Below are 22508 nucleotides of genomic sequence, written 5' to 3'. Positions count from 1 at the left end.
CTCTGCAATGGAGTGTGCGCTGATATGAAGACGTCCTGGTAGATTAAAACTGTGTGCCGGACTTAGTCTCAAACACAGTTTTTGTTTGTCATTTATGCAGTTAAAAGATCACTTAAGCTATGGACCTGCAATTCTAGACAACATGTTAAAGGATAAGCATAACCATGGGAGTGATGATTTGGGAATCTCTGTTGTACATGGAGGATCAAATTACTGTCATTTAAAATAAATCTGTAAGTAGATGTCACAATGATACACACTGTACAGCATCAAAAACAGTAGCATCCACATACAACCCAAGAAAGAATGTGCTTGAAAGCATAAACATACATATGTTAGCCACTGATTTGTTTAAGGTCTAAATATTGATCTTATGAACACCAGAAGTCATAAAGAGGATGAACTCAAAATTATGTTTTTCGCATGCAAAAATTTGAGGCATAACAATGTTATGTTGTTATTGGGCTGCTTATCTGAAGAGGGAATTTTGTAATATGTGACAGTGCTCTGTAGTGTCAAATTACAATGTTTTGAATTTTGTTTGTTGTGTTGCTATTGATGAGTGGCTGGATGTGACAAAAAAATTCAATAGACGTTTGTTGAATGTCGCTATGGACGAGGATACAACCAGCAGCATTAAGTTTTTGCAACTGTATGGCTTCCTTGCCAAATTTGTATAGTGCCATGTTTGTGGGAAGTACAGGAAGCTACTACAGCTGCAATTTCAATATGTTTTATTCTTTTTTATTTGAAAGAAGTGTATGATTCAATTTGTGTTAATTTTATTTTTATTTGTATATTTTGTTGTGGATAAGTGTTAATTGGAGGGTGCGTGGTTTTTGGTGAACTGGGATAGATTTTCTTTTTGTTTTTTAGTATTTTGTTTGTTAATGAATGGTGAATTGTTTGGCTAAATGTAAGTATTAGTCTGGACCAAAGGAAAGATGGCAACACTAATTAGAGCTGTAGTAGCACCTCTGGTGGATATCTACAAAGTAGGTTGCAAACTGATGGAAGTAGTGCGTCTTTCAGTAAATTTGCGAATCAGCACAGAAGAAAAGTGGATGAGGTGATAGACAGATCTGAGGGCCACTGTAGTATAGCCTGACACCCAGCTTAGGTTGAGATGTTACAGTTTGGTTGTGAGTTGCTGAAGTCAACGAATGTGAATGGAAGAAAATCAGCTATGATTTCAGATGGATGTGTAGTGTAGCATGGGTCAATGTTAGGTTTGAACATTATAGTTTGGTCACTTATGTAGCGACACTGAGTCACAATCCCTGTTGTGCAGACTACAGTTCAGCCACAGGAAATGACCAGGACTGTGTATCTACCAGGTGAAACTAAACATCAGCATTCCAGTGGCTCTCTGCAGAGGTCACCAACTGTGAAGGACTATTTTGCACCCCACACATCACTTGCAGCAAACAGTACAAAGCTGCTGCAGTACCACTCCACACTATTATGTAACTCGTGCCCTGTAGCTTAGCTGGCAGTGTGTGTTATTGAATGGAGTCTTTGAGTGTGTCCACAGGAGTGGCTGCTACAGCTGAAGCCATACAGAAGAGGAACTGATATGCTTCAACAATGTTCACAACAGGATGGACACTGCATTGTGCACCAATCTGGAACTTGAGTATTCATGTTCTTTAATAAAAGTGTGTCTTTGGAACTTTGTGCTGTAATCACTTCAATGGTTATGTTTTTAGAGTGCAGGCCTGAAGTTGGGAGGTACATTGATATCAGCAGCACCTCCAAACTGCTACCGGTTTTCTACTTAGGGACCGATACATGTCAGAAACTGGCACGGCGTGAAAATATCAAACCGCACTACTTGTACATCTGGCAATGACACTATACAAGATTTGGACTTGGTACAATTAGAACAATCTTAATACAGCAGTGTGTACTTAGTGGCTATTGACATCAAAGTATTAGGCATTGTTGAATATTTTTGAGTGTTGTCTCCCCCCCCCCCCCCCCCCCCCACCAGCCTGTTGCCAAGTGTGCTGTCAAATCATATCTTTATCTGGGAATCTTAGCTAAGAACAACACTCTATTCAGTCTAATTTCAGATGGTGCAACAAACTGACCTTGCAGCACAAATTCTACAACTCCTGCAGTCCATTAACAAAACACAGGAAAGGCTGTTGCTCAGACTAACAAGACGAAGTAAGGAGCACACCGTCTGCATTCCATCCACTAGATGGAACGATGGAATAATAGACAAGTTACATCACATGCACAGAGTACCACTTCAGGGTAGATAGAACAATCAGTGATGACATACAACAAGCCTCCAGTGCTGGTATGGACATTTATGGGTTAGTGTGATAGATGTTTCTGGGTAACAATCTGAGTGCATTAGTACGCGCAGAAATTAAGGATAAATAGTGTGAGCATTTCGAAAATAAAATTCTTGTAGTGGTATCACACCACAGGTTTTACAGAGGGTACAAGAAAAACCCAGTCTTGTTTCAAGGAATTGGTCAGCATGCTTCAGAGTCTAACCAGAGACTGTGAATGTAAATGTGTACATTCTGAATGTAATCTTTAGCATGTGGATACACCAGTAAGGGACATGCTCCCAGCCCATGCTCCCAATGATAGTTTATGGGATGATCTCATTAGCTCAAATAATCCCACAGTTGGAGAATGTTTATTTGTTATTCAGGTATTTGATTAGACAAAACGAACAGAGCAAATGTCAATCAGGGACGAGCTGAGGTGTTCAATACAGAATAAAGAATTTCATGGCACCAGCAAATTTCCAGTCAACTCTAGTAGGTGGAACTGCAAAACCATTCCTAAAAAAGATAGAAAGTCAAAATTGCAAAATAGGGTAAATCTTGTATTAATATTTCATTACCCATGAATCTGCAAAAACAGTTTAGGAACGTTCAGTACACTACATTCAAGGATAGAACTGAAATTATCGAGGATGACTTTGAAAACAAAATTTACAAAGTAGTGCCAGTGCCAAACGTCACAAAAGAGGTTCTGATGGGTGCCTGATTTAATGGAGGAATGTGCTGTTCACAGTTGACACACATTTTTTCTAAAACTATTGTCACTAGTTCTACTCTTGACTTTATTGGCTTCCCTCAGTTAAATAAAATGCAGTATATGTTGACAAGCCAATCGAATTACAAGACCACTGTACACAAAGTGCTCAGTATGAAAACAAGGCAGTGCAAGCATCGTAGCTGGTGACACATTCTAAAATGGCTGTCAACTTCAAGACCTAGGACTTTACAAATCAAATACTCATAATGGACGAGACAGTGAAATGTGCAAAACTGTGCCAACAGCACATACAAGTATTTTGTGGCACTCCAGGAACATCAAAAACTGCCAGGTGCATGTCACCTTTAAACCTGACTAGATTCCAAAGCATTGCAAGGTTATACTTGTTCCTTATGCACTGCCTGACAAGGTCAAGCAGGAACTGGAGAGGCTGGAAGGTAATGCCATAATTGTTCCCATTTCAAACAATTTTTGTGACACCCTTGGTCATTCAGGAAAAACCAAAAGGAAAGCTTCAACTATGTGGTTACTCCCAATCAACATTATGTGCTCAATCGGTTGTTGGTCCCTATCCTGTCCCCGCCAATTAGGTGCTTCATGGAAGAAAGATTACAATTATCCTTTCCGTCACTACACCTTGCAGGTATGGAGAGACTGTCAGCAGATGTAGGAAACAATGTTTGGACATGCTGAAATTGTACATATTAGAGAAGTAGCCACAGACCTATTCAATCTGGGTGAAACATAAATAGATGATGGCAGTTGTTGGTAAATGTCAGCAGAAGGATGATGATGTCGGCATTACGGGGTGTGGAACTTCCCCTAAAAGGCTTATTACTGGAAGTCTTAGAGCAATGATGGGGTTCACCAGTGAGGCCCAACTAAAATTCTGGGCTAAATCCACCACAGGTGATTAATATTGTCAAATGAATTCCGGAAACTTTGGAAAGTAGCTTGCATGTATGGTTCTCCCAAATCATCCCAAAAGTCAGTCATTGCGATGGACAATGCTCCACATCATAACAGGCCCTAACCGCCGTCTGCTTCACGTCTGCTGTGCAGCGAGCTACCTTAATTTAAGTATTATCTGTATTTTTCTTACTTGTCACTTCTTCTTCTGCGTGTTTTTGCTTTTAGGAAGCTTTAATAGTAGAGTGCTATTAAGTGTTCCATAGATCTCGTGTGTGTTTCGAATACAGTCAGAGAGTCCCTTTAGTCAGCCATAGTGCTCGTAGTGCTAGTGTTTGTTTTCAATACCGTCCAGAGACAGGTAGTGCTATTTTCCTTGTTTCTACAAGAAGTGGTTAGCAATCACAGTTTAGTCAATAATCAACCGCCTTTAGTGAATTAGCAGTCTAGTTAAAAGCTGATTAACACTCTATAGTAAATTGATTTCTTAGGATGGCTAGGATGTGTGGCTGCTGTGTACGGACGCAGGAGGAGCTGGCCACTCTTCGCGAACAGCTGAGCGTGTTGATGGCCGCGGTCAGCCGTCTTCAGGCTGCTGCCTCGGAGTGTAGCGGCAGTGGGGAGTCTGGTGCGTCGCATGGTGCACCCCAGGTGTTACATGCTTCACCCACTGTCCCTGCTGTCGAGACATCTTCGCGGGTACCGGGCGCGGTTGGGCCACCCTCTCCCCAAGGGGAGTGGCGGGTTCAGCGGCGTTCGCGGCGCACGAGGCGGAGGGTCAATGTGGAGGCTGGCCGTGTGGCATCGCCCGCTCTGCCTGTGAGTGGACATGTGGCTGCTCCTTCAGCAAGGTCCGAGCAGGCACACGGGGGGAGGGGTTTATTAGTTATTGGGAGCTCCAACGTTAGGCGGGTGATGGAGCCCCTTAGGGAAATAGCGGAAAGGTCGGGGAAGAAGGCCAGTGTTCACTCTGTCTGCTTGCCGGGGGGTCTCATCCGAGATGTGGAGGAGGCCCTACCGGCGGCGATAGAGAGCACTGGGTGCACCCGACTGCAAATTGTTGCTCATGTCGGCACCAATGACTCTTGCCGTCTGGGTTCAGAGGTCATCCTCAGTTCGTACAGGCGGTTGGCGGAGTTGGTGAAGGTGGAAAGCCTCGCTCGCGGGGTGGAATCAGAGCTAACTATTTGTAGTATCGTTCCGAGAACCGATCGTGGTCCTCTGGTTTGGAGCCGAGTGGAAGGCTTAAACCAGAGGCTCAGACGATTCTGCGGAGAGCTGGGGTGCAAATTTCTCGACCTCCGCTATCGGGTGGAGAAATGTAGGGTCCCCCTGAATAGGTCAGGCGTGCACTACACGCCGGAAGCGGCTACGAGGGTAGCGGAGTACGTGTGGAGTGCACATGGGGTTTTTTTAGGTTAGAGAATTCCCTCCCTAGGCCCGACAAGACGCCTCCTGAGACGCGGCAAGGCAGGAGTAGGCAAAATGCAACAAGGAATAACAATATTAATGTGCTAATAGTAAACTGCAGAAGCGTCTATAGAAAGGTCCCAGAACTGCTCTCATTAATAAACGGTCACAACGCCCATATAGTACTAGGAACAGAAAGTTGGCTGAAACCAGACGTAAACAGTAATGAAATCCTAAACTCTGATTGGAATGTATACCGCAGAGATAGGCTGGACAGTGAAGGGGGAGGCGTGTTTATAGCGATAAGAAGTGCAATAGTATCGAAGGAAATTGACGGAGATTCGAATTGTGAAATGATTTGGGTGAAGGTCACGGTTAAAGCAGGCTCAGACATGGTAATTGGATGTCTCTATAGGCCCCCGGGCTCAGCAGCTGTTGTGGCTCAGCACCTGAAGAATAATTTGGAAAATATTTCGAGTAGATTTCCCCACCATGTTATAGTTCTGGGTGGAGATTTTAATTTGCCGGATATAGACTGGGAGACTCAAACGTTCATAACGGGTGGCAGGGACAAAGAATCCAGTGAAATATTTTTAAGTGCTTTATCTGAAAACTACCTTGAGCAGTTAAACAGAAAACCGACTCGTGGCGATAATATATTAGACCTTCTGGTGACAAACAGACCCGAACTATTTGAATCAGTTAATGCAGAACAGGGAATCAGCGATCATAAAGCGGTTACTGCGTCGATGATTTCAGCCGTAAATATAAATATTAAAAAAGGTAGGAAGATTTTTCTGTTTAGCAAAAGTGACAAAAAGCAGATTACAGAGTACCTGACGGCTCAACACAAAAGTTTTGTCTCAAGTGCAGATAGTGTTGAGGATCAGTGTACAAAGTTCAAAACCATGGTACAATATGCGTTAGATGAGTATGTGCCAAGCAAGATCGTAAGAGATGGAAAAGAGCCACCGTGGTACAACAACCGAGTTAGAAAACTGCTGCGGAAGCAAAGGGAACTTCACAGCAAACATAAACATAGCCAAAGCCTTGCAGACAAACAAAAATTACGCGAAGCGAAATGTAGTGTGAGGAGGGCTATGCGAGAGGCTTTCAATGAATTCGAAAGTAACGTTCTATGTACTGACTTGGCAGAAAATCCTAAGAAATTTTGGTCCTATGTCAAAGCGGTAGGTGGATCAAAACAAAATGTCCAGACACTCTGTGACCAAAATGGTACTGAAACAGAGGATGACAGACTAAAGGCCGAATTACTAAATGTCTTCTTCCAAAGCTGTTTCACAGAGGAAGACTGCACTGTGCTTCCTTCTCTAGATTGTCGCACAGTTGACAAAATGGTAGATATCGAAGTAGACGACAGAGGGATAGAGAAACAATTAAAATCGCTCAAAAGAGGAAAGGCCACTGGTCCTGATGGGATACCAGTTCGATTTTACACAGAGTACGCGAAGGAACTTGCCCCCCTTCTTGCAGCGGTGTACCGTAGGTCTCTAGAAGAGCGAAGCGTTCCAAAGGATTGGAAAAGGGCACAGGTCATCCCCGTTCTCAAGAAGGGACGTCGAACAGATGTGCAGAACTATAGACCTATATCTCTAACGTCGATCAGTTGTAGAATTTTGGAACACGTATTATGTTCGAGTATAATGTCTTTTCTGGAGACTAGAAATCTACTCTGTAGGAATCAGCATGGGTTTCGAAAAAGACGATCGTGTGAAACCCAGCTAGCGCTATTCGTCCATGAGACTCAGAGGGCCTTAGACACGGGTTCACAGGTAGATGCCGTGTTTCTTGACTTCCGCAAGGCGTTTGACACAGTTCCCCATAGTCGTTTAATGAACAAAGTAAGAGCATACGGACTATCAGATCAATTGTGTGATTGGATTGAGGAGTTCCTAGATAACAGAACGCAGCACGTCATTCTCAATGGAGAGAAGTCTTCCGAAGTAAGAGTGATTTCAGGTGTGCCGCAGGGGAGTGTCATAGGACCGTTGCTATTCACAATATACATAAATGACCTGGTGGATGACATCGGAAGTTCACTGAGGCTCTTTGCAGATGATGCTGTGGTGTATCGAGAGGTTGCAACAATGGAAAATTGTACTGAAATGCAGGAGGATCTGCAGCGAATTGACGCATGGTGCACGGAATGGCAATTGAATCTCAATGTAGCGAAGTGTAATGTGATGCGAATACATAGAAAGATAGGTCCCTTATCATTTAGCTACAAAATAGCAGGTCAGCAACTGGAAGCAGTTAATTCCATAAATTATCTGGGAGTACGCATTAGGAGTGATTTAAAATGGAATGATCATATAAAGTTGATCGTCGGTAAAGCAGATGCCAGACTGAGATTCATTGGAAGAATCCTAAGGAAATGCAATCCGACAACAAAGGAAGTAGGTTACAGTACGCTTGTTCGCCCAATGCTTGAATACTGCTCAGCAGTGTGGGATCCGCACCAGGTAGGGTTGATAGAAGAGATAGAGAAGATCCAACGGAGAGCAGCGCGCTTCGTTACAGGATCATTTAGTAATTGCGAAAGCGTTACGGAGATGATAGATAAACTCCAGTGGAAGACTCTGCAGGAGAGACGCTCAGTAGCTCGGTACGGGCTTTTGTTGAAGTTTCGAGAACATACCTTCACCGAAGAGTCAAGCAGTATATTGCTCCCTCCTACGTATATCTCGCGAAGAGACCATGAGGATAAAATCAGAGAGATTAGAGCCCACACAGAAGCATACCGACAATCCTTCTTTCCACGTACAATACGAGACTGGAATAGAAGGGAGAACCGATAGAGGTACTCAGGGTACCCTCCGCCACACACCGTCAGGTGGCTTGCGGAGTACGGATGCAGATGTAGATGTAGATGTAGGCAGTTGGACAAAGCACTGACACAGATATGGTCCCAAAGCAAGGATGTTGGAATGGCTGCAAGAGAGGAGTGTTGCCCGAAATGAAGTCATGATACCAAAAGTAAAACATCTTAGTACAAGCGCAGCATTTCAGGGGACAAGGCGAAAGACAATTTGTTTAAGATTGCAAGTGAATCTCTTCTGTCAGTAACCACTGATGATGGGAAGAGTACTGCAGATAGGTCCAACAACTAGAAGAAAATTACAGGAGGCGTGAAGGTGTCGTAGAATGTCCAATAGACGAAATCATTATTAATATTGCTGAACTGTACAGTAGCGACAATACTGGATCATGCACAGATGAGGAACGTCATGATACTGATTCTGAGTGATTTATCTGTACATACAATTCAGTGTTACATATGTTAATAAATGTACAAAATTGTACTCATTCTCTTTTTATTGCCACAATGTAGGTTTGCCGGTGGTTCTCTTTAATTTTGAATTGTCTATTAGAACTGATACGGAATCTGTGGCAACAAACACCACTTTTCAATGCGAAAATGTTGATTTCACAAATTCTGCCAACTTTCATTATGCCCCGCCTAAGTTTTTACTTTCGTAGATGCACAATATGTAGTATTACACAGCTGTTATGACAGCAGTTAATAGATGGCAATGTCAGAGCCACATGGACCAGAAATTATGTATGAATCAAGTGTGTTGCCAGCACTGCTTGACATTAGTGCAGCTTGTTCCCCCAACACTGCCCCTCTTCCCCTACGTGTTGGGAGTCTGTCGGAGGAGCTTTCTTACTCTGTTCCTGCATGTCCCTCAGAATTTTCTCTTTTTCTTGTGAATAGACTGTATATGAGTCGGTATCAATGTTACATCTTACGAAAAAATGCATACACTAGTTTATAAAGAGCAACAGCTTTTAATCAAGCAAATGTCAAAGAACTTTTTTCTTACTATTATGAACAAGTTATTTGTGCAGGTGATTTTATAGAAGACTGAACATACAACCTAGATGTTTAAGTGCATTCTTTGAGTGCTGAAATGAACTGAATAAACAACCTAGCATAATAAACGAAAATCTAGCTGTTATGAATTGCAGTGGTAGACCTGCAACAGAAAAAGAAAAGTGCCTCAAAGCAAGCACACGTGAAGGACATCTGAAGATATGTAGTCTTTTGCAACAGCAGCAGAAAAAAGTTATGTGGAAATGGGGAGAGGAGGTCCGAGAAAAATCATCAATATTAATATTGGAAAAAAGTAGCTTTCAAGAAATTGAAAAATGGAAAACCAGACAAAAAAATTAAATGCATGGCTACAATTATGTTGGATGAATCTTCTGATCAAATGACTCTGAAGCTCTACATCAAGACCCAATGTCTAGTCCTAAAATATCACAGTGTGAACAAAGTAAAGACTTGATGAAAACAAAAATTAGAAACTTAAATTTGTGTGATGGAAAAGTCTTGGACCTTTCTCCCCTGCAGGAAGCATGAAATTTGCTGAAAATTGCATGCCTCAGTTATACAGATTGCTGGATGGGTATCTGGACAGATGGATTATGGGGGTTTAAGGCACTGAACTACTATGATCACTGGTCCCTCTGCACTATGTATGCCAGAAACATTGGGAAAAAGTCATTCAGTTTTACGCCATAAAAAAGGTAAGATACATCCAAGCAGGCCCACCGCAGCTTGTTACGTTGTGGAAGGTGCACCCAGTGCCTGACCAGGCTCTCCCACCCACTGTATCAGGTCAACAGAATTCGCCAAGTTGTCCACCAGACAGGAGGAGCACTAAAAAAAATTTTAAGAAGAAATTATTACTTGAGATAACATTAAAACTGAGTTGTGATGTTAGGTATTGCTGCAGCCCTCCACCTGGGGGCAGCCAAAGGTTCTCTGGGGCAGAGAATGTGCCAAGAGGAGACCCTCTTCCCCAATGGCAACCAGCAGGACCATAACAATAAAGATTTCAGATAAATGTATACAGTTTACTCTCTCACACAATATTTACAATGTGATTTGCTGCCCTGTCACTATGATTTCACAGACTAACTGCAAAAGCTCACCATGTAGAAGCGAATGTGGGACACACCAACAGGATATTGGTGACCATCAGCTGAGTACTACAATTATAATACGGTGGGGCAGCTTGTCGCAGGATTTATCCATGGGTTAGGTTGTTGAGACTGAACAGAACCAAAGGAGACTGTAGATTCACAGCACACAAAAAGAAGGCTACTACAGTCAGACACTTTTATAGTCTGTAACTTACTGATTGTGGCAATGACACCTTCGTTGTAGCCTCCTTGGTGAGGCAATTCACAAGGTCGCTTTTTGGGATTGCAAAGTGATGCGGGGATCAAAGGCCACCAATGTCTTCAAATTGTTGTAGAGGTCCAACAGGAGATTTTGTATCTGCATTAACCAATGGATGTCAGGAATAACAGGTTGCTCATGAAGCCACTGTAGATTACAAAAGGCTCATGTTATTGTGAAGGCCACACACAATTGCTACTAATTCCTCTCAAAACATGTTGCATCCACTAGGCAGGAAGTGTTGTTTGCTGGTCTTGGGGTACGTAAAGGGTTAGCCTGTTTGGTCTTCATCCCATGAGCCATCGATAAGAGTGACACCAAACTATCAGGAAAAACTAGGCAAAAAAAAAAAAAAAAAAAAAAAAAAAAAAAAAAAAAAAAAAAAAAAAAAAAAAAAAGTGAAGGGTCTGTCACACATCCTTTGGACAAGAGGCATGGGGTTAAAAGGACCAAACTATGAGGTTATAAATCCCTTAATCATTTGTGTATCAAAGCAGGAATAGCCCCAGAGAGCAAGTACACAAAATAAAAATCCCAGTGGACTCTCTTGTACCTGATCGTGAGAAAACTAGCTACACGAACAAAATAAAATCTCAGGAAAGAGAACAATAACAATGAATCTGTCAACTAATGACTGATGTAAAAGAATAAGAAGAATTAAAAATGTTTGAACATCAGGAGTCAGGTTGGAGCAAAGAGCCAGGGCAGCCATTAGCACCTCGGGTTGGAGCAGACAATGGGGCACCCCTCCTATCATTCAAGTTGTGATGAAGGAAGCTGGGATATTTTTATTTACTCTCTTGTTTTGCCATCTGCCTCCTTAAGACGCATTTTTTTAAAACTAATTAACATTAACATACGCGAGTATAATCTGCATTTCCATAAAAGGAAAAGATTGGCTCTCAGCTTTAAAGAATACAACACCAGATCTAATTTCATGCTTAGTTCTGTGTGTGTAATTGATTTTCTAATTTATTTCAACCATTCCTAGTTAGTATCTTTTGTTATAGGATGAAATCAGTAATTGTTTCGTAACAAATTCTATTGTTGACAAATAACAAATATAAATTCTGTACTAATTTTAAACATGTGGAAGACGAAATACTAGCAATCTTAAAGTATCTATTTGGCTCTATTCGAAAACATGTTAGCAAAACCAGCCCTTCATCAATTCCAAAGTAATTAACAGTTTTGTCAAAAGTATTGTTTGCATACTTAGATTTGTTAATTTCATGATTTCAACAAATAATTCGGACTAACTCTTGTAGTAGAAGAAACTGTTAAAAAGAACCAATTTTTTGATGTATTCAGTTAATCGAATGAGTTAAGTTTCAATTGTTATTTCTGTAAATTAAACTTCAAGCAATGTTTAGTTTCAGCAACTATTATTGTGATGATATGTAAGGGCCTGATATTTTTGTCTTGAGACAGTCAGTCCACAGCCGAGTTTCAGACAAGGAACCTGTATTGATTAGGACAACAACAATGCATCAACTTAACAGTGAAATAAGTGTTACACCAATAGGCCGTGTGTTAAAGTAATGACAGTGACTGTTCAGTTTATTTGAAACATTGAAATGTGTGGTTAGGCTTTTACTGCCCATAGACATACAACAGTAAACTATTGTAGCAGTATGTCGATATTTGCCTGCAAAGTACTAATGAGGCTAACAAGAAGATAAACCATAGTGCACTGGCCATATTAAATGTGTATATGTGGGGTTGTGGAAAGTGAAAGTAAACTACGATGAAATGCAAATGTGTACCTGTCAGCTACATTATTTACAGTAGACAATGTCCAAATTACTAAACCCATTTTTCAGTCATTGTAACAACAAGTTTAAGGTTTTACCATAAGACAGCTAAATTAAGGCAGTCCAGTAGGACGTGGGCCACTGTGAGACAGTGGGGTGGATCTTCACATCTGAGGATGTGACCATGGGTTAGCCAAATGTGACCAACGCAAAGCCAACAGACGACAGTAAATTCCCTGTGAGAAGCACAGAGGGAAGACTGCCACATGGTCATGGGCTCCTTTGAGAGCGTCAGTTTATCAGTTTATTCGGAGAAACCAGGGCACATCAATTTGCATTCCAAGCCTTCAGCAACTGTCAGCCTAGAGTTGACCAGAGATCCAGTTCTGGTACCTCCATCTTAAAAAGTTGGCATCCTGGTAGCCAACTTAACCAACCAGTCAGCACGTTCATTCCCTGGGAATCCAATGTGACCAGGGATCATGACTCAGACCTTGTCCTCTGTTTTGGGGGGAGGGGAGGGGGGGGGGGGGTAGACCAGAAAAAAGGGCACAGTAGTTCAGATGCTCAGGGAAGCAGCAAATGTGTATTGCACAGTTGAGCAGCAGTTTTTGGTGCCTAATCTATAGGGGACAAATATCAGCCACTGCAAGTAGGCTGTTCAAAGGGCTGCTCCAAAAGGCACCTACCACACTTTGGAAACTACAATGTTGTATCAGGTCCAGCATCCGCAATGCTGAGCCATACACCAGGCACCCATTATCAAGATGTAGAGCTGCACAAGTGTAGCACAATGTGCAGCCCAGCTGGTGTCACTGAAGCAGCGAAGAGTATTGAGGTGTGACCAACACATCTGCTAAAGTTGCCGAAGATGGGGAAGCCATGTCAATTGGCCATCGAAGACAAATCCCAAAAAATGATAAGACTACACCACACTGAGCATTTGATACTGGAGGCAGAATTCTGTTTCGGGATGGACAGAACGATGGTGACAGAAATGCATGACATTTCTTGGTGGCGGGAATACAGAAGCCATAGGTGACAGCCCATGACTGTCTTTTGTATGGCACCCTGCAGTCTGCATTCAGCAACACCCGCAATTGAGGAGTAATAGTAGATGTAAAATTAGTCGGCATACAAGAGAGGAACATAGGAAATTATGAACGATCTTTCAGACTGCCTACCAACAACCAACTCATTATTCACCATATTCATTTCCTATCGTTCAGCACATGCACACCTTCAGCATGCAATGCAAAGTTACTGGCACTGTGTACTTTTACCAATTCCTTGTGGTTGACTAACTGCAACTGTGATTATAAAAACTTGCACAGTTTTAAAATCTGATGAAGAATCTATATCCTGAAACTTCCTTCCAAATGAAAAGTGTGTGCTCAACTGTGATTCAAACCTAGAACCCAAGCAGATAATGCTATTGCTTGCTGGACTGCCCTCTCCATAGTCTGGAAACTATTTTGTCAGCATAATAAGGACTTTTTTTAACAATGGATAGCTTTCTGCTTAAGATTTCTTGGAATCCCCTTCTGAAGCATGTCATCACATTAACAAAGGTTTGCCAGTCAGCGCACAGCTCTCAAGTTTTAGAAAAACACTTGCCATTTAGAATATTCCCAATATGTTCCCATTACATAAACTACATATTTTTGTAGGAAAAATGATTGCCCTCAAATGGTAATTAAACATAAAAAGTCGGGATGCCTCTTTTGAGATGCAAAACTTTTAATAAAGAAGTATAGGTTTGTGAAAAAATTTTCGACCCTTCTTTCCTAAAATATCTCAAACTAAGTAATTGCAATGCCTGACACTTACTGACTATTCTAACCATAATTTTCTTTACATTATTACAAAAGGAGGGGTTGGGTGTTTGGAATGTGTTTTTAGGGTTGTGGAGGGGCAGTCTGAGAGGGAATTAGTTGGGTTAATTGAGGAGTTTATAGAACCGGGTCCTACTGTAATTTCTTATGCTTTTTCTTCTTATAGGGGGTTGGGTGAGAAGGGGTGAAAGAACTTTGTAGTGAACCATAATTTAGAGTTTAAAAATTATGAGACGGGAGCTTGTACGAATACCACAGAGGGGATGTGGGGGGACCATTACGTCAGTTCTTGGGACGGGGAAGAGGTGCTCTTCTAACCTTCAGTCTCATTTAGATGAGTAATGATGGCGGAAGAGCGTCCCAGATGGCTATTGTTTTTTAAGGGCTATCAGCAAGATGTACAAGTCGAAGGTAGGTAGTTTGGGTGAGTGACTGCAGCTCAGAAATGGGGGGGGGGGGGGGGGGGGAGGTTGGTTTGTGATTTTGTTTCGAAAGATCTATTTTGATGTAGGTTTTGTTGAGTTGTAGTGTGTGACTGAGATTTGTTTATTTTGTGTTCATGGGTATTTTATTTTGGGGTGAGGGGGGAGGTTGTGTTGGGGATGTGGATGGGTTGTGTCTTTCTTTTGGTTGTGTATTTTTTCGTTTCGTGTGTGTGTGTGTGTGTGTGTGTGTGTGTGTGTGTGTGTGTGTGTGTGTGTGTGTGTGTGTGTGTGTGGTGGGGGGGATTTTTGTATTGGTGATTTGGTATCGTGTTGGTTTGTAGGTACGTAGTTGAAGGGAAGCTTTAGATTCCAATTTCTGGTCGTAGCTGTGGGTTTTTTGGTACTGGGGGTCGCTGGTTGACCTATGTGGGTGAAGGGAAATGTTTGATACCAATGGGTGGTTGTGGCTGTTACGGTATCGGGTGTTGCTGTTGTGCTATATAGGTCAAGGGAAGTGTCCGATTCCAATTTGTGATATCGGGAGATGCTGTTGAGGTATATAGGTGAAGAGAAGTGTTCGATTCCAGAGGATATTGTGTTTAGTGGAATTTGGGGAGTTTTGAGTTGCCAGTTTTTTTCGTCGTTTCGTGTGGTTTGGTATGGTGGTGTGTATCTAAATTTGTTTATATTTACTTTGTCCCAAACCAAAAACCCCAATTTCCCACACTTGTCCCATTGGTTTCATTAGGTTTTTTGTGGAACGTGTATGTGTTGGTTTTTCAATGTATTTTCGCGTTTGATGTCATGTTTACGCTAAGACGTCATGGGCGCCATATGGGAGTCCTAGTGTACGGTCGTTTCCGCCACATTTGTGACGTCATGGAACAAAGCAAACGGGTGGAATCGGACGCTTCCGTATTTCCCATTTTCTTTCCACATATGGATACATCAGACATACACGTACTTAGCAGCCTACGGATACAGGGACATCTAACCACAATACATTCATCCTCACTATGGCAGTGAAAGACTGGAATGTGCATCTTGCCAACAAACGAAATCTCTGTGTGCAAAACTGTGCATTTATAAATGACAAAGTCTAAGTGGGAAAAAGTACTACCGCAACAAAATACCAACAATATATACTCTGTTCTGTTTTCTTTGCCAATTCTGAAACGTTCTTTCCAATGAAACTGACAAGAGTCTGGTCCTGTGACTGCTAAATTACGGGCTGGAAGTTACTAAAAGTTCGTAAAGGACCCTAAAAAGTCATACATCATATCATCATTATATTACAGAACGAAGCAGACATTTGCTACAGATAAGTTCAATGACACAATAAAATCCAATTACCAAATGCTAAGATCAACAAGTTCTCGATTTACGGAATATATGGACTTGCAAGAATGAAAAAAGATAATAGCAACGGCAAAAAGTGTAACAAAATAATTTTTTCAGTAATGTAATTCTGTGGATAGCATTAATTATTTACAGGGCCAAATATCATTTCACTGTTTTTTTGCTACTTGTAATTTACTACGAGATTCAAACAGAACAAAAGCAACGAAATGACATCCGCGAACATAGAGCAAAATTGATACCCGAAGTAATTTTGCTAGCAACTTTTAATATTGTGGATTCTCTTTATTGTGGAGGTAATGAGTTTGAAAAGTGTTCGTGTAACTTCTCATAACTCTAATCAAACGAAATGGCGTCTTACCTTTCAATTTTACTTAAAATGGATGGATTAACAACTTCAATTTCACATTTTTCCATTCCCTCGTTCACAGCCATAACGATTTGCCTACTACTAACTACACAAATTCACACTAATGTTTCGAGCTCACTCACAAGCACACCTGACAACAAAAAAATCAATAACAACCTATTCTCAAACTGCCTCCCGGTTCCAAGGATATTATAAAAGGCAACATGTACGAATCGTTACATGTTATCTCTGGTTTATGTGGAGTGTGAATTCATAGGCTGGTTGTGGAAACTGAAAACATTGAGGTTAATTATTTGAATAATAGTATTCCTGCACTGATACATTCATTTGAGTTTTCATTTTAATTCATATCAAACTTGAATTATTCGATCTGAGCACCTGGAAAAACTACAGTTTTGCATCTCACCACTCGCCACAAACAAACGTAAAAATGTGTATGTATTTCTTTCTTAAATTTATGTATGTTGACAGGAAACATTTGACTCGTCATGTGCCCTCAAGGATCTTCTTCCCGACGTGATATATGGCACACGATATGCGAACGAATGAATTAACTCGTGCATGATATGATTTTTGTCTTTTCACTAGAAGAATTGTTTTCTTATAGTGTCCAAACAACACAGTAGGTGCTATGAAACAGTGATATCTCAGTCATAATTATGATGGAAGGTTGCAGAAAAGTCAGCAGTTATTTTTGTGCGATCCGTTGTGGAATTTGGTACAATTAATGAATTATTATATGTGATGATTTCTTTTTTGTGCTTCCGCACCAAAGCTTGAGCGGGCATGCAACAAACACATTTTTTCCATACCATAATACATTAGCGAATGAAAATTGGAAAAGTAAGTTAGCTTGTAGACTGTTTCGTGTCCAGAGTCTGCTATTTTCTGTAATGTAAAATGGATAAACATGTTTCCTATCTTCCTTTTAATTTATTGAACCACATTTATACAAAAATGTATTAATAATGGTTCATGGTAGCCTACTAGGCCATTTTTCTCCAAGCAATCACTTTTTAAGTGAATAGGTATAGGCATTTTTGTCATGTTCGTGAATGTGGAGTCACTAGCAGGTTTCTATAGTGTGTACATTGAGAGTGAAAAGAAACAGCAAAGCTCTTTGTATGCAGGAGAGGATAGTACTTGAGATACCTCTGGTACAGGTATCACAGGTACACGACTCTCAGGAGTTCTTCCAACACACCGATTCAAAGCAGCTGTCAATCGTTTACGGTAGTCAGGGTGATTTCCAGCTGCTTACGAATGTCAGCCAACTCATCCCGTGTTTGAAAACAGCATTCATTTGTTGAAAATTCTTTCCTATACAACACAAAAGTTTCTTGAATACTTCAGGTCACGTGCCCTTTTAATTTCACCACATTTTCTGCTGCATCTGCTTTGATAATTGTGTTGGCTTTGACATCCTGGCAAGAACAGTTCCATTCATCTTCCAGATGATGATGCAATTTGCACATATGCTTTGTTCACAGGATGTTCGTAATCAGGGCCTGGTTTTCCAAACACTCCTATTACAATCTTCACATATTTTCCATTGTCTAACGTATATTTTGTTGTCAATGGAATGTGGTTCACGTACATTTAAATCATCAGTGCTCTCCAGTTCACAATTAATGATTGGCAGAAGGTTCCCAGCAGCACTTTGACTAGTTCTCGACCATTCCACTGTCAAGTTGCATGAACATCTAAATTTTTCCATGCAAGCTCTTTCTTTGTCTTTATTTGTTATTATGGTGGTTTCTCCCTATTTAGGTGAGCATTAACACAATATTTACACTTTTCAGGGGAGAAAGTTGGTGATTTAAATTTTGTGAAATGATCTCACTGCAAGGTAAAACTCCTTTGTTTTAATGATTGGCATCCAGCTCACATATTGTATCCATAACATTCTCCTCTGTTTCACAATAATACTAAATTAGCTGCCTTCTTTGAACTTCTTCAGTGTCATCGGTAAATCTCTTTTGTTAAGGATCCCATACTGCGCAGCAGTACTCTACCAGAAGACTGACAAGCATACTGTGGGCAGTCTCTTTAATAGATATGATGCATCTTGTAAGTATTCTGCCCCTAAAACACAGCATTTGGCTTACCTTCCCCCATAACATTTTCTGTGTAATAGTTATAGTTTAAGTTGTTCATAATTGTAATCCCTAGGTAACTGGTTGAATCAACAATCTTTAGATTTGTATTTTTTTATTGTGTAACTGAAATTTAACAGATTCTTTTTAGTACTCGCATGTAGGATCTAAACATTTTATTGTTCAGTGTCAGTTGTCACTTTTCACACGAAACTAATATCTTGTCTAAATCATTTTGTAGTTTGTATTATCTTCTGATGACTTTATTTGACAGTAAACTATCAGCGTCATCTGCGAACAGAGTGAGAAGGCTCTTCACATTGTCTCCCAGATCGGTTATATAGATTAGAAATAGTGGAGGGCCTATAACAGTTCCTTGGAGATTGCTGTGATGTCACATTTTGATGGGTGTATTCACAGTTTTCATTACTAGTTGGTGAAGCCAACAAATGTGAAAGCAAAAGAACCTAGTTGTAGTGACAGATTGATTGTAGCTGTGTGCAAGGTCCAGATTAGATGGTAACACTTTGGTTTTGAGTTGGTCAAGCCACTAAATGGGAAACTAAAAAGAGCCTGGTTGTGGTGACAGACTAATGTGTAGCTTATCCCATTTGAAAAAAACGCTACTGAGACCACATTGTAGTCATCTTGTTGTTTATGGCATTTGTCGCATGTTTCTCACGTCACTGGTCAAAGCCATTGTCTTATATTGATAATTTCTCTTTATCTGAATCCACCTGAGATTTCCTTTCAATAGCACTCTTTACTTCATGTGAATAAACGCCTTCATTATGTTTCACAAGAAAACTATTTTCTGAATTTTTGCTGTGTGTTAACAGATCGTCGTCTTCAGATTATTTCATAAATTTGGAACTCATAATTGGAACATCAGTGATCTTGTATTGTAATATAAGAAAAACAAACATTCCAGATTGGAAATAGTTTTTTTTATAGTATGGTATGGTATGGTAACCAGTTTGTTGTACATAGACCTTGAGCAGACCAGTAATGTATCCATTGATGATGCTTGGATACAAAGTGTGGAGCCAGGGTAAGTGCAAGAATCATCTGTAGTCAACTGCTAATACTGGAATGTGTACTGCTTCTTTTCTGGTGAAGGAATTTTGAAAAACCATATTTGGTACCCCGCTGTAGTGGCGCTGTCATCAGTAATGTTACTATTGCACAGTGAAGATGTTGATTGTGTGTTGCCACTGGTGTACTTTGAACTTTCTATGACAAGTGCTTCTTGCACTTACACCAGCTCTAGATATCAATTCTATGCATTACCAATAGAAACATTACGGTCTGATGATGGTCTATGTATGAATGAAACCAGGTAAAATGTTACTGCAAATTGATGTTCGTGATGAAGATCTGTAATTCAGCGGACAAGGAGAGATCCACAGCAGTGTAGTAGACTTTTTGAAACTATCCATACAGTGATGTAGGTTAAGAGGGAAATACAGAAGCGTCTGATCCCGCCCGTCTGCTTTGACCCATGACGCCACAAATATGGTGGGAACGACCATAAACCACGATTCTAGTCGGGACGTACACATTATGAGGACGAAAATACATCGAAAAACAAACACACACACTTTCCACAAAAAGCCTAATGACACTAACGGGACAAGTGCGGGAAATGGGGTGCTTTCGGGTGGGAGCAAACTAAATATAATTAAATTTACACACCCACCCCCATACAGAACCACACAAAACGACAAAAAAAAAGAAAAAAACGACATCACAAACACCCCCCCCCCCCCCCCTGGAATTGGACACTTCCCTTGACCTATATAGCTCAACAGCAACTCCCGATCCCATAAATTAGCATCAAACACTTCCCTTGGCCTATAAAGCACAAAAACATCTCCCGATACCAATGTCAACATACACAGCCACACTTTGGGATCGAACACTTCCCTTGACCTGCGCACTGTTAATTTTATCCGTCATATCCATTCCTGAACAAAAACAACAACCAATTAATTTTACTAAAATTACCATACAATCTACAGCAAACAACACTAAATTAACCTTCACATAAAATTGTTAACTCCCTGAAACGAATCCCACTACAAACACAGCCGACTCCCGAACAGTTCTGGATAATGAGCAAAAGCAAAAACAGCCCATTACACCATACAAACGAAAACCCTGAACATACCACCAGGAGCACAACAAAGCACAACACGACAACATCTACAAACACGCCACACTCACAAGCCAAACTTCGCGCCATCAAGACTTCACACACGACAACACCTGTACGTCACAGGTCAAAGCCGACGCATGGGATCAGACACTTCTGTCGACCCGTTAAGAGCCCCAGTACCACACTGCAGTCTTTCACCATGGTGGGCCTTTGTTTGCAAATAATTAATGGAAAAAAGTCCGGAATTTTGTATGACACTCAAAATAGCGCTAAAAAAGTTGACACTTATAGTATGGTTGTATGGTATAGTGGATAGGATAACAGCGTGGCATGCAGGAGATGGCGTGTTAGAATCTTGTCTGGTGCAGTAAGAGTTTTTTTTGTTTTTTTTATTTAATTGTTCAAAATGACTTTGATCATTTTTATTCAATTATTTAATTTATAAGTGTAATTTTTTAATTCCATTCCTTTGTAACATAATTTTAATCATAAAATCAACTTGTTCATTTTCTTTCTTTTTTTAATTATTCTTTCTCCATCTGAAATCTTTGTCATGTGTTTTAATTAATTTTATGTATTAATTTTGATTTAATTTATTTAGTTTTATCACCCTGTCCCCCCGCCCTTATTATGTTCCTTACATCTATTTCTCATTTTTCTTGACTTTTGTTTTGCTTATAAACCCTTCATTTAAATTTTCATATGCATTATTTTGTCCATAGTGCAGTATGTATTAAGATTACATTTTAAGTGTATGTATAACAATTACCATGCAAAAATAAAAAAAATTGCACATCGGGTAACAAAAATATACTTTTTGTACCATTGCACAAATATTAATAGATTCTTTCGTATTTGTTTATTAACTGATAGGTGGGAATTTTCGAATAACTGAATATTATAATATACAAATTTCATTAAATTCATATTCACAAAAATTCTGATTGGAAAAAGGATGATATAAGGAAAAACTGAAACAGTTCATACGCTGGTTAAAATGATGCAACAAAGAAATGGAAATAAAAAAAATACATTTCAACCCATTTATTGAATAAAAAGAGTGATTAGAGTAATTTTGATAAAAATTTAAAAGTAAAAGAGAATTTAGCGCACCTATTATGATTTGAACCCACAATCTCTTGCGTGTGATGCTATTATCCTTTCCATTATAGCACTCAACCAGACTACATGGTGCAACTTTTTTAATGCCATTAAGTCTCGCGAAAAATTCTTATTTTTTTCATCAATTACTGACAAACTAGGGTCCATGAGGGTGAATGGCTGCAGTGTGTGATATCTGGGATCTTAACCTACATCACCATATTGATAGTTTTAAAATGTTGATTGCACCACTTTTCAGTCCATAGGTAGGGGTGTTTTGAGAAGCAAGCAGTTGTATATGTTAAATATGGAGCTATTTTGTCAACATGCTCTGAAAGGAACGTATTTGGTTTACAGTCTGGTCCGGAAGATTACTCTTCATTCAGTGATTTAAGTTTCTTCTCTGCACCAATGGCATGTACTTCTAAGTTACTCATATTGGCAGTTCATGACTGAAATTTATTGCATCATCTTTGGTGAAGGAATTTTGGAACACTGTGTTTAGTACCTCCTGTTAAGTGGCTCTGTCATTGGTAACAATACCGTTGCTATCACACTATGATGGTATTGATTGTGTTGTCGCTGGTGTACTTTGAGAGTTTGCCTTCTTTTAAGGCTGGCATGTTTTTTTTTTTTTTTTTTTCATTGCTTCTGCAACAGTGTTGTGACCTTGTGACAAAACAGGTTAACTCTCATCATTCCCTTTGAATTATGCAGATGAATATGAATAAAGTAGAAGCATTGATGATTCCAATATCTTCAGTCTTTTGTTACATTATTTGACTTGAATCTCTCAGTCGTAGTTAATACTATTTCTCTGACTTTATACATCAACTGGCCTACGCTTACATA

At 40.2% G+C, this 22508-nt stretch overlaps 2 protein-coding genes across 14 annotated transcripts in view; one reads left to right on the top strand and one right to left on the bottom strand.

The window, feature by feature from the left end:
- The window catches only part of LOC126334690 (zinc finger protein ubi-d4), a 229701-nt gene extending 213200 nt beyond the window's left edge, over window positions 1-16501 (bottom strand). For 3 of the 4 annotated variants that reach the window (XM_049997177.1, XM_049997179.1, XM_049997180.1), the window contains exon 1: window positions 16293-16501. In XM_049997177.1, the coding sequence (XP_049853134.1) occupies window positions 16293-16366 (74 nt within the window). In that variant the 5' untranslated portion in view covers window positions 16367-16501. The remainder of the gene's footprint in view (window positions 1-16292) is intronic. The other variant, XM_049997178.1, reaches the window with a different exon arrangement.
- LOC126334691 (E3 ubiquitin-protein ligase Hakai) overlaps window positions 16495-22508 on the top strand; it is a 78177-nt gene continuing 72163 nt past the window's right edge. Inside the window, exons 1-3 of one of the 10 annotated variants that reach the window (XM_049997188.1) lie at window positions 16740-16923; window positions 18104-18150; window positions 18289-18371. The gene's annotated coding sequence lies outside the window, so the exon portion shown is untranslated. The other 9 variants (XM_049997187.1, XM_049997183.1, XM_049997182.1 and 6 more) reach the window with 9 other exon arrangements.

Source organism: Schistocerca gregaria, chromosome 2 (genome assembly GCF_023897955.1).
Source record: "Schistocerca gregaria isolate iqSchGreg1 chromosome 2, iqSchGreg1.2, whole genome shotgun sequence".
In the NCBI taxonomy this organism is placed as follows: Eukaryota; Metazoa; Arthropoda; class Insecta; order Orthoptera; family Acrididae; genus Schistocerca; species Schistocerca gregaria.
Note: the sequence above shows the minus strand (reverse complement) of the source record. Positions and strands in the feature narration are given on the sequence as shown.